Source organism: Myxocyprinus asiaticus, chromosome 32 (genome assembly GCF_019703515.2).
Source record: "Myxocyprinus asiaticus isolate MX2 ecotype Aquarium Trade chromosome 32, UBuf_Myxa_2, whole genome shotgun sequence".
In the NCBI taxonomy this organism is placed as follows: Eukaryota; Metazoa; Chordata; class Actinopteri; order Cypriniformes; family Catostomidae; genus Myxocyprinus; species Myxocyprinus asiaticus.
The window spans coordinates 16272380-16285510 of record NC_059375.1 but is presented as its reverse complement, the minus strand read 5'-3'; the positions used below and the strand labels follow the sequence as shown (position 1 = coordinate 16285510).

The 13131-nt window shown below is 37.1% G+C and overlaps 1 protein-coding gene across 1 annotated transcript in view; it reads left to right on the top strand.

Annotated features, from left to right (window-relative positions):
* Window positions 1–13131, top strand: part of LOC127423179 (ras-related protein Rab-26) — a 125225-nt gene that overhangs the window by 47471 nt on the left and 64623 nt on the right. The window contains exons 3-4 of the mRNA XM_051667307.1: window positions 1734–1775; window positions 6331–6397. Coding sequence (XP_051523267.1) covers window positions 1734–1775; window positions 6331–6397 — 109 coding nt within the window. The remainder of the gene's footprint in view (window positions 1–1733; window positions 1776–6330; window positions 6398–13131) is intronic.

Sequence of the window (13131 nt, the reverse complement as noted above, 5' to 3'; positions counted from 1 at the left end):
AAGCCATTTTGTCACAACTTTGGAGGTATACTTGGGGTCATTGTCCATTTGGAAGACCCATTTGCGACCGAGCTTTAACTTCCTGGCTGATGTCTTGAGATGTTGCTTCAATATATCCACATAATTTTCCTTCCTCATGATGCAAGCCTCATCCTTTTTTCTCCAAACATAACAATGGTCATTATGTCCAAACAGTTCTTCCTTGCTGAGCAGCCTATCAGGTTATGTAGATATAGGACACGTTTTACTGTGGATATAGATACTTGTCTACCCGTTTCCTCCAGCATCTTCACAAGGTCCTTTGCTGTAGTTCTGGGATTGATCTGCACTTTTCACACCAAACTATGTTCATCTCTAGGAGACAGAATGCGTCTCCTTCCTGAGCATTATGATGGCTGCGTGGTCCCATGGTGTTTATACTTGCGTACTATTGTTTGTACAGATGAATGTGGTACTTTCAGGCATTTGGAAATTGCTCCCAAGTATGAACCAGACTTGTGGAGGTCCACCATTTTTTTTTTTTTTTTTGAGGATTTCTTTTGATTTTCCCATGATGTGATGCAAAGAGGCACTAAGTTTGAAGGTAGGCCTTAAAAAACATCCACAAGTACACCTCCAGTTCAGTACACCTCCTATCAGAAGCTAATTGGCTAATTGTCTAAAGGCTTGACATCATTTTCTGGAATTTTCCAAGCTGCTTAAAGGCACAGTTAACTTCTTATATGTAAACTTCTGACCCAATGGAATTGTGATATAGTCAATTAAAAGTGAAACAATCTGTCTGTAAACAATTGTTGGAAAAATTACTCATGTCATGCACAAAGTAGATGGCCTAAACGACTTGCCAAAACTATAGTTTGCTAATATTAAATCTGTGGAGTGGTTAAAAATGAGTTTTAATGACTTCAACCTAAGTGTATGTAAACTTCTGATTTCAACTTTTGTGTGTGTGTATATATATATATATATATATATATATTTTTTTTTTTTTTTTTTTTTTTCCTTTTGTTTTTTTAGGAAACTACTCAAAATGTTTTAAGAAAAACCTATCACTTGTCACCAAATGCAATAATGTAAAACAAAAGAAGATACAATATATACCAAAAAATAAATAAACCAGATTTTGCTATGAATTTTCGCCTTGATCTCAACATATCAACAAATTGCTGGCGACAAAGGAGAACTTGAATTTGCTTGTGTTTGTAAGATAGTTTGTGTGTGTTAAATCCATTTCTCACTCATCATTAGGAGTGACAGTGACAATATAATAAAAATATATAATCTTCACAGTCATTAGAAAGTGATGAACTGTTTTCTAGTTGGATCAAGAATCAGTTCCCCAAATGCCTGTAAATCAGACCTTTACCTCAATTAATGCATGACAAAAGAAAATTGCTTTGAGCATTGCCATATTGCCATGGGTTATTGGTGCCTCATAAAAACAAAACATATGAACTGCTTTTTGGACTTTTGGATTGAAACATAACAGAGCAGTGAAACATATGGGGGTAATATCTCTGGAGAGGTAATAAAAGCTCAAAATCAAAACAATCTCACACACACTCTGCTGACAACTCACCTTCAAATGCATGATGGATCTGTGACGCTTGCCAGGCAAACCGAATCACTTCGGTGCTCAGTGACCCAGAGTATACGGTAATGAGACATCTCAGGGAAGTTTTTAAAAAAGCCATGACTTGCAAGACTGATTTTTATTTTCTCTTTAATTGCAGAATAAGGTGTTGAATATTGATGGCGTGAGGGTTAAACTACAGGTAAGCATCATTTATTTCAATCAACTTTTTAATTAAATTGCAAATGCCAGTTAAAGAAATTGTTCACCCCAAAAATAAAAACTCTTAGTCATTTACTCACCCATATGATCTTTTAAATCTGTATGACTTTCTTTTTTCCATGGAACCAAATAGTAGACATTTTGAAGAATGTACTGGTCGCTCTTTTCCATGCAATTACAATGAATGGGGACTGAAGAGTTCAAGTTTAAAAAAAGACACAGAAGTTCCATAAAAGTATCTTAAGTCAAAAGATAGCTGTGACTAAGCAACAGTTATTATTCATTGATAATCTCCTCCAGTGAGCTGTTAACCTGAGAACTGGTGCAACTGGATTATTGAGTTAATGAGTTCTTGAGTCAGTGAACTTGAACAGAATCCAATTTGTCCATTTAGTGAATGAATCATTGAGACCGGTTTTGTGAAAAAGATCAACCTATTTCTTTGAAAAGATTCAAATCAAATTAACAAATCATTCATGAATCGGACATCACTACTATACTTTTCTCATCAACTCTCACGAACGCTTCTAGGAGAACTAGGACGGATGTCAAGATTTCCAGATTTTATGGTGCTTTTGCACCCTTCTTGAAGCTTGAAAGCTCCAGTCCCTATTTATTGTAATTGCATGTAAAAGAGCCAACAGAACATTCTTCACAATTTCTCTTTTTGTGTTCCATAGAAGAAAGTAAGTCATACAGGTTGAGAATGTCATGAGGGTGAGTAAATGACGACAGAATTTAAATTTTTGGGTGAACTTATCCTGCAATCATTCCCTGCTGACAGACCATTATAGTTCCAACCAGGCTTAGCCAGAAAGACTTTCTTTAGTTAGCCATGTCCATGCTGGTCAACCAGCTTCACCAACTGCGTTTTGCTGGTGAACAGTATAGCTGTCCCGGTCCACCAGCTGGAACAGTACGTACATTCATGCTGGTCAAATGTGGTCTTTGAGCAAGGTTTGAATATAATATCTCACACAAACACATTTACAACTATGTACTATCTGTGAAGAACTGGGACTATTAAGAGTGATTAACCTACAACATAAGTTACTAATGTTGATACTTTCAATCCAACAAGGTTTTAGGTGATGATACCTTCTATCTGCATTTTTATGATCATAATAAACCCTTGAGTAATTGAGTAATTTACTTTAATTACTTCATTTCAAATTATCTTTGCTATTTTAAGCATCTAGGTAAAACATTTGGATGTTCCCATGTTGCTTTTTTCCCTCTGGCTAATATTGACTAAGAAAACGATGAATGCGCTTTGCAAGGATCAGCTCTAATGAGAGTTTAACGAGGCTGTCGTTAATATTTAACGCTCCATTAGCCGCATGCCTCGCACTAGTGAAGGGATACACAGAGATGCCACCACATATTTTATTTAACCACACTGACAGCTTAATAATCCTATTCACCTGGATATGTGCTGTGGATAGTGTTAATTGGTTTTAAAGCTTGTTAGTGTAATTATTGTGGACTTTTAACAGTTTGTCCAAGAGAGCGGTCAAGGAGGGAATTATGTTAATTTAGCGTCTGTTGATAGGGTTTATTATGGAACAGTGAAGAACAGTGAAGTATTCACTGTGTCAGGTCAAAAGGGCAAATACCTCAAAGCAAATACTGTATAATCCTCCCACATGCTTTTATTGTGTCTCCATTTGAATGTTTTCACACACCAAGACTGGACTTTATATCAGCTCATTACCGGGGCAACTGCTCGGCATTGTTCCATAATCTTATTCTCAAAGGAATAGTTCACTTAAATATGAAAACTCTGGCATCATTTACTCACCTCCTTTTCTTCCAAACCCATATGACTTTCTATCGTGGAACACAAAATTAGATATTAGGCAAAGTAGTCATGTAGCTCTTTTCCATACAGTGAAAGTAAATGGGGACTGATGCTGTTGAGCTCCAAAAATGACAAATACAGTGCATCCGGAAAGTATTCACAGCGCTTCACTTTTTCCACATTTTGTTATGTTACAGTCTTCTTCCAAAATGGATTAAATTCATTATTTTCCTCAAAATTCTACAAACAATACCCCATAATGACAACGTGAAAGAAGTTTGTTTGAAATCTTTGCAAATTTATTAAAAAAAAAACAAACAAAAAAAACAATGACATGTACATAAGTATTCACAGCCTTTGCCATGACACTCAAAATTGAGCTCAGGTGCATCCTGTTTCCACTGATCATCCTTGAGATGTTTCTACAACTTGATTGGAGTCCACCTGTGGTAAATTCAGTTGATTGGACATGATTTGGAAAGGCACACACCTGTCTATATAAGGTCCCACAGTTAACAGTGCATGTCAGAACACAAACCAAGCCATGAAGTCCAAGGAATTGTCTGTAGACCTCCGAGACAGGATTGTATCGAGGCACAGATCTGGGGAAGGGTACAGAAAAATTTCTGCAGCATTGAAGGTTCCAATGAGCACAGTGGTCTCCATCATCCGTAAATGGAAGAAGTTTGGAACCACCAGGACTCTTCCTAGAGCTGGCCGCCTGGCCAAACTGAGCGATCGGGGGAGAACGGCCTTAGTCAGGGAGGTGACCAAGAAGTCGATGGTCACTCTGACAGAGCTCCAGCATTTCTCTGTGGAGAGAGGAGGACCTTCCAGAAGAACAACCATCTCCTCAGTAAAAGGCACATGACAGCCCGCCTGGAGTTTGCCAAAAGGCACCTGAAGGACTCTCAGACCATGAGAAACAAAGATTGAACTCTTTGGCCTGAATGGCAAGTGTCATGTCTGGAGGAAACCAGGTACCGCTCATCACCTGGCCAATACCATCCCTACAGTGAAGCATGGTGGTGGCAGTATCATGCTGTGGGGATGTTTTTCAGCGTCAGGAACTGGGAGACTAGTCAGGATCGAGGGAAAGATGAATGCAGCAATGTACAGAGACATCATTGATGAAAACCTGCTCCAGAGCGCTCTGGACCTCAGACTGAGGCGAAGGTTCATCTTCCAACAGGACAACGACCCTAAGCACACAGCCAAAATAACAAAGGAGTGGCTACGCGACAACTACGCGTGAATGTACTTGAGTGGCCCAGCCAGAGCCCAGACTTGAACCCGATTGAACATCTCTGGAGAGATCTGAAAATGGCTGTGCACCGATGCTCCCCATCCAACCTGATGGAGCTTGAGAGGTCCTGCAAAGAAGAATGGGAGAAACTGCCCAAAAATAGGTGTGCCAAGCTTGTAGCATCATGCTCAAAAAGACTTGAGGCTGTAATTGGTGCCAAAGGTGCTTCAACAAAGTATTGAGCAAAGGCTGTGAATACTTATGTACATGTGATTTTTTTTTTAATTTATTATTTTATTTTTTTAAATTAATTTGCAAAGATTTCAAACAAACTTCTTTCACGTTGTCATTATGGGGTATTGTTTGTAGAATTTTGAGGAAAATAATGAATTTAATCCATTTTGGAATAAGGCTGTAACATAACAAAATGTGGAAAAAGTGAAACGCTGTGAATACTTTCTGGATGCACTGTAAGCATCATATAAGTAGTCCTTAAGACAATATATTCTTATATATTCAAAGTCGTCTGAAGCCATTCAATAGTTTTGTGTAGAAATAGAGCCAATGTTTTAGTCGTTATTTTACTGAAAATCTTGCCCTCCACCACAGCTCTCAAATTTCATGCGCACTTCTGTGTATTCAAACTTGGCATTATACAACTTGGTATTATCGGCCATGTGACTCGGGAAAACCAATGGCATTTGCCATCATTGAGGTCAAACCTGGTGTAACCCGTCTTTCACGCAATATTTCAATACACACACAAATGAGATTGGAGAGCTGCAGCGGAAGGGAAGATATTCAGTGAATAAAGACCTAAATTTGGGTCTCTTCCACACAAAAAGCCATCATATGACTTCAAAAGACTTGGTATATAGAGCATAAGTCTTATGGACTACTTTTATAGTGCCTATTCTTCATTTTTGGAACTCAGTCCACATTCAGTCCACATTCACTACCATTGCATGTAAAAAAGCTGCATGAATATTCTGTGTTATATCTCCTTTTGTAAGGAGAAGTCATACATATTTGAAATGACTTGAGGGTTTATTAAATGATGACCTAATTTTCATTTTTGGCTGAACTATCCCTTTATTGATTGAAAGTCATCCCAGAACTGCTGCCATATTTTTTTAATGTTTGTGCGTGATATCTCTCTGCCTTTGGTAATGTCAGGCTGCACTGCGCATCAGCATTCTTGCCTGCATGCTCACTTTCATCAGTTTGAAACATAACCCTGTTCGACAGGTCTCTGTGTGTGATGACAGGGTGCTCTTATCAGGATGCGGACGGTGTAAAATGCTTGAACTCACCATAAATCTGCATTCTTGTCTTATGCCACACACCATTATCACATAATTAAAGCCTTTACACCTTCGTGCCATTTACAGTGTTATGATAAATAGTCAAATCTGATATACTGAAAGAAGATTGAATGAGGCAGCTCGAGAGATGAGGCCTAGTATCCTTTCTTCTCTTCCTCTGTAGATTTGGGACACAGCAGGACAGGAGCGATTCAGGAGCGTGACGCATGCGTACTACCGTGACGCCCATGGTGAGTTAAATTCTACAATATGAAGAGTAGTTCTCTGACCCCAGCTTAGCTGGGATATGCGAAAAAAAGAATTTCACTGTATATGTGCAAATGTTATAATGTGTGACAAAATAAAGGCTTCTTCTGCTTCTTCTGGGTTAGAACTGATATACAAAATGATTTGCTGGTGTTTCTCAGTGCAGTACTCACATCAAAACCTCTGCCAAGACATATATGTTGCTTTTATTAATAGAATTCTAAAAATGGTACATCTAAGCCATTTGTACCACTCTTTTTTCTTTGTCCTTTCTTCTCTCTCTCTCTTTAAGACTTAAACACGCACATTATCATGACACATAAATACGAGTACAATGACTCATTGATATTCCTGAAATGTTTTAAGTGTGTTTATATATGCATATATGCATTTGTAAAAGTTATACTTGGATAAATTCAAAACTGAAGTTTGACTTACAGTACATTGATTCAAAATGTAACCGACAGCAGTTACATGGTTGTAAAAATGTCATACTGAATAGCAATTGGGTGATTCTCACAAAACCTGACAAGAAAATGTCCTGGTCCTATTTTACTATAAACTACAAGAAACAAATAAGAAATTCTATTTTTCATATAGAAAATGAAGCCTACTTGTAGTGGCATTAAGATGTTTTTACATTGATGTTTTTTTTTAATGACAATTCCGCAAATTTTAGCCACCAATTCTCATTACCGTAATGCGAAAAGAGATGGTCTTTGTAATATTCACATTACTATAACAGCATATTTTTTACTGAACTACAATAAAAGAAAAAAAATTACTGTGTTACAGTAATGAGAATTATCATAAATGACAGTTTTGCACATTTTTACCCCCCAATTCTCATTACCGCAATGTAAAACGATATATTATGTAAACTGTCAAGTATTTATATATCATAGTAGTACTCCCTTGGCACTGCCTTTTTAATTTTCACTGATTTGATATTTTAAAAATCATTGTGCAACAGCATCTTTTTACTCTAATACATTAAAAACTGACTGTGTTACAGTAATAAGAATCATCATTGAAAACAATGGGAATAGTAAAAGTTAATCATCCTCTGCTGAACACAAATTATTTTTAGATTTTTAGAAGAATATCTCAGCTCTGTAGGTCAATACAGTGCAAGTGAATGGTGACCAGAACCTTGAAGCTCCAAAAAGCACATATAGGCAGCATAAAATTAATCCATAAGAGTCCAGTGGTTTAATATATGTCTTCTGGAGCAATGTAATTACTTTGGGTGAGAAACATCAATATTTTAATCCTTTTTTTTTTCTTTTTTTTTTTTTTTTTTTACAATAAATCTCCACTTTCACTTTCAGAATGTGAGTGTGGAGATTTAGGGTAAAAAAAAAGAAAAAAAGACTTAAATATTTATCTGTTTCTCACCCACACCTATTATATAGCTTCAGAAGACATACTAAACCATGGTAATCCAGTTGTATGGATTACTTTTATGCTGCCTTTATGTGATTTTTGGATTTTGAAATATCTGGTCAACACTCATTTGCCTTGTATGGACTTACAGAGCTGAGATATTCTTCTATATTCTTCTTTATTTGTGTTCAGCAGATGAAAGAAAGTCATACACATCTGGGATGTCATGCGGGTAAGTAAATGATGAGAGAATTTGGATTTTTTTGGGGGAACTGCCCCCTTAAGTATCCTGAAAAAAATCTCACAAACTATGAAAAAAATCTAAATGCAGACTTCATTTTCTTTATGCAAAATGTCATACTGAATTGTGATTGGTCTTGTCTTCCTTGCAAATAGGCAACCATTTATATAGCCATCTTTATACTGCACAATGACTGTGTGTTGATTCTTGCATGCAACAGACTAAAAACAAGATACATGCTCAGTGTCTCATGACAACGGCAAAACGGCTCTGATGCTGCATTTTATTTTTGCAGAACCAAAGTCTAAAACCTAAACTTACCTAAAACTATAACACTATTCTTTTGCTGCCTTGCAAGTACTGGCATTTCCTTTAGGAAATGCAAATCTCATTTACTTCTCAATAATACTCCTCTCTCATATATACTGTAACATTAAAATATTATAGTAAGGCAGTGAGCTACTGTAGCAGTGCCAAAAAACTCACAAGCATAGACGCATTAAATACACAAATTCTGTAGTACCATGAACACACCAAACCAGGGTATGTTTTTGACCTGAATACATTTCTCTCTGCCTCTCTCTCCTCTTTTATCTGCTGTATTGCACTTGAAACACTTAATATATTGTACCAAATGTATATCTTGTGAGAGATGCTCCGCTATCAACTTGGCGAGCTAGCTTTTGTGCTTGTATTTCAACCAAACAAATCTACCTTGAACAGAGAGACACTTAGTGCTGCAGTGAAATGTAACTGGCCTCCATCTAAAGCAAAAGAACAAATAACAATATGCATGTTCACCAATTTTGCATTCCTAAAGTATAGCTTGTGAACATAGACTATTTCCTTTCTTGCTGTACTGAGCAAAGGGCAGTGTAATTTTTTTAGATTTTAAAGATATTTAGAGATGCTCAGTGATCTTTAAGCAAACGTTTTCAAAGTGCAAGTATGACAGACCCACCCACCCACCAAAGCAGACACTTACACTTTAAAACAAGACTGATTGGATCATAATGGGCAGCTGCTGTGACTCTTTTAAACTAGGTTATTTTTCTCCTTAAAGATAGGCACACTTGACACCGTTTCACTCTGCCTTAAGCGGTTCTTGAGAGTTTTGCACAATGCTCAGAGTGATTGACGGTTAAATTGATGCAAAGTGATTCAATAATCTAAAAATGCATACATTTTGCAGGCAGACATTTTCCACACATAAACCTGTCAGATGTCACATATAAACTGTCAGAACCACATGCACCATATGCACGCAGATCAAATAACTACGTCCCTAAGAAGTCACCTTAGACGTGAGGGATGGCAAAGCTCATATTGGTCTACATTTATCATGAGACTGAGTATAGCAATGTGTGAAGAGAGACTACTGTACTCATGACGCCCACAGACTGCCTCTCCCATCTGTGCCATTCCTGTGTGCCTTCCAGCTCACCGAGAGACATGGCATTGCACCACAACTTGCTGTACCGCTTGCCATAAACATGCTATTACAAGTGTAATTCAAATGAGAACTAGGAGGTACATTTAAAATGTTTAAATTTCTTACAGTGAGAATGATGAAACCGCATGCAAACAACAGTACACATCGCCAAATGCCTATACTGTAATACTAATCATTCTATTCATCAGATAAAACAAATACAAAATGGGAGGTAAAGGAGACGGGCACTTTTAGGTCTGTCTTCTTCAGATATGCTTTGCAGGAGTTATTGCACAAATCCTTATTATTCAGATGATTATTCAGATGATTTATGAGGATTATTCTTTGATTTACATTATCAGTATACTTTAATTTCAAGGCGAGTGATTTGTGTTGGTTGAAAGCTCTGTCTTATTTACCTAATTTGATAGATTTTCAACCACCAAATAACCAAATAGAATGTTGATATCAATGATTAAATGGGATTTTGAGTTTGGAGATTAAGAAGGCTGTGGTGTGTGGATAGTTTTGGTTGAGTGTGTGAGCTGTTTTGTAGGGACTGTCTCTCTCTTTCTCTTCTCTGCCTTCATCTCTCTTTTATATACTTTCTCTCCCAACTTTCTGGGTCAATAATAAATTATGTTTTTTTCGAAAGGGGTTTTGAGAACAACATAATAATGGGCCTTTGTAAAGGTTTTGACATAATGATTGTTAATTGCAGTCATTATTAAGCTGCCACACACGTGTCACTCTAACTTTGTTTTGAATAGGCACTTTGTGATGAGTCTTTGTTCATCATATTTGTTGTTTATCCAGGCCATTATGCTCACATTTGAAGCTGCATTTTTCTGCTTTTGTTCTATTTTGGGAATATGCCATACTGACATATAGGGGAAAAACTGACATCACTTCTTATTAGGTTTGGGATCGATGCCTTTTTTTCACGCATCGATAATCTGAAGATGTTCCCGATGATTATCGGTATACAGTATATCAGGATTTATTTATTTTTTCAGATATAAATTGGACTGCTCATTGCACATAGTCTTTGTCTTTTCAAACATATTTCTCAACACAAATTTGGTAAAGTGTGAGCAACAGGGTAAATTAAAGGGGGTCGCACACCAGATGTGTCTGACGGACGGCATGGTGTGTTCTAAAATTTTAAACGAAGGTATGCACACATCACCAATGCTCAACGTCAAAATTCTGCAGTGCCACGGAGCTCAACTCACATAGTTTTCCATTCAATTTGACCCAAATCATTATCAAAGGATATAGATTATTTATTCTAGTTATCACTAGATGATAAATTGTTTATACTCTGGCGGCCAAAAGTTTGGAATAATGTACAGATTTTGCTGTTTCGGAAGGAAATTGGTCCTTTAATTCACCAAAGTGGCATTCAACTGATCACAAAGTATAGTCAGGACATTACTGATGTAAAAAAAACAGCACCATCACTATTTGAAAAAAGTCATTTTTGATCAAATCTAGACAGGCCCCATTTCCAGCAGCCATCACTCCAACACCTTATCCTTGAGTAATCATGCTAAATTGCTAATTTGGTACTAGAAAATTACTTGCCATTATATCAAACACAGTTGAAAGCTATTTGGTTCGTTAAATGAAGCTTAACATTGTCTTTGTGTTTGTTTTTGAGTTGCCACAGTATGCAATAGACTGGCATGTCTTAAGGTCTAAAATTGCAAAAAAAGAAACCACTTTCTCTAGAAACTCATCAGTCAGTCATTGTTTTGAGGAATCAAGGCTATACAATGCTTGAAACTGCCAAAAAACTGAAGACTTCATACAAAGGTGTACACTACAGTCTTCAAAGACAAAGGACAACTGGCTCTAACAAAGACAGAAAGAGATGTGGAAGGCCCAGATGTACAACTAAACAAGAGGATAAGTACATCAGAGTCATCAGAGTACATCAGAGACGCCTCACATGTCCTCAGCTGACAGCTTCATTGAATTCTACCCGCTCAACACCAGTTTCATGTACAACAGTAAATAGAAGACTCAGGGGTGCAGGCCTTATGGGAAGAATTGCAAAGAAAAAGACACTTTTGAAACAGAAAAACAAAAAGAAAAGGTTAGAGTGAGCAAAGAAACACAGACATTGGACAACAGATAATTGGAAAAGAGTGTTATGGATCTTAACCCCATTGAGCTTTTGTGGGATCAGCTAGACTGTAAGGTGCGTGAGAAGTGCCCGACAAGACAGCCACATCTGTGGCAAGTGCTACAGGAAGTGTGGGGTGAAATGTCACCTGAGTATCTGGACAAACTGACAGCTAGAATGCCAAAGATCTGCAAAGCTGTCATTGCTGCACGTGGAGGATTTTTTGATGAGAACTCTTTGAAGTAGTTTAAGAAGTTCTGAAATTTTTTTTTTCAAATTGTAATAGTAATTTTTCACGTTATTAATGTCCTGACTATACATTGTGATCAGTTGAATGCCACTTTGGTGAATAAAAGTACCAATTTCTTTCCATAAGAGCAAAATCCGTACATTATTCCAAACTATTGGCCACCAGTGTATGTATCTTTCATAGAGCCTAAACAATGTATTTCCAGTTACAAGTATGTTATTTTGTGGTTTGACAGCCTGAATGACAGACCTATTCAATGCTACATACAGAGAAATTGCATAATACACGTCGCCATTTCTAATAATTCAGTTTGAGCAGTTACACCAGTTTACAATGAAACTTAAGATTCTCAAAGCAATGCGACAAAGAAAATAAAACATAAGTAAAAAGAATCTCCAACAAAAATAAACACTTCTTGAAGAGAATAAGTATAAAATAAATATAACTTCTTGCAAAATAAATAAATGACCAAATTAATACGGAGTTTATCTTTTGGCTTTCATAATATTCTTTTCCGTGCTTCATTTTGAGGTGGTAAAACAGATTTGGGGTATTACGAGTGATTATCGTTCTGCGAAACATTTTGCAGATTGTGCGAAACATTTTTCTGCTCTGTGCCAGATTTTGTGAACCCACTCCACAGATGTCACACCTGTTTTAATAACAAGTTCTTGACGTGTTTGGGAGTTGTCCCATTTTGTGGAGATTTCCTTCTCTATTTGGGGTTTTCCTGGGTAAAAAAAATTATTGAGTAGCGCACTTGCTCAATCCCGCTCTGAGCTCTCCTGTCTCTGGAGCACAAATATCGGAAAGCCCACTTGACTTGGCCACATTTCGGAGCTCCAGAGACAGCACGCACCACAGTCACGTGAAAAATTTGCGTGTCAGATGTGAAGAATATTTAGCGCTTTCTTCAATTCTCTCAGTCTCATGTGAAGCCATGCCCACTGATAGACCAGCCCTCACTGTGCACATGAATATTTACATATTGCGATATACACGATATAGCAAAATCTCTGTCGATTGAAACTTTATATTGTCGCCATGATAAATGTTGTTATATCGCCCAGCCCTAATCCAGATAGTTTTTCACCCTGAACTCATGAAAATTAGGTGACTGTAAAATGGCAACATTTTTGCCAAATTACACGTTTTACAGCAGTTCCAATGTGAAATGTCCCGTGTGAAAAAAGTTAAATTTTCTTCCAAACAGATGTGGTTTTTAAGTTTTCTGCTATATCCAGTTTTAAATCAACAAAACCAACCTCCCTACCCGAA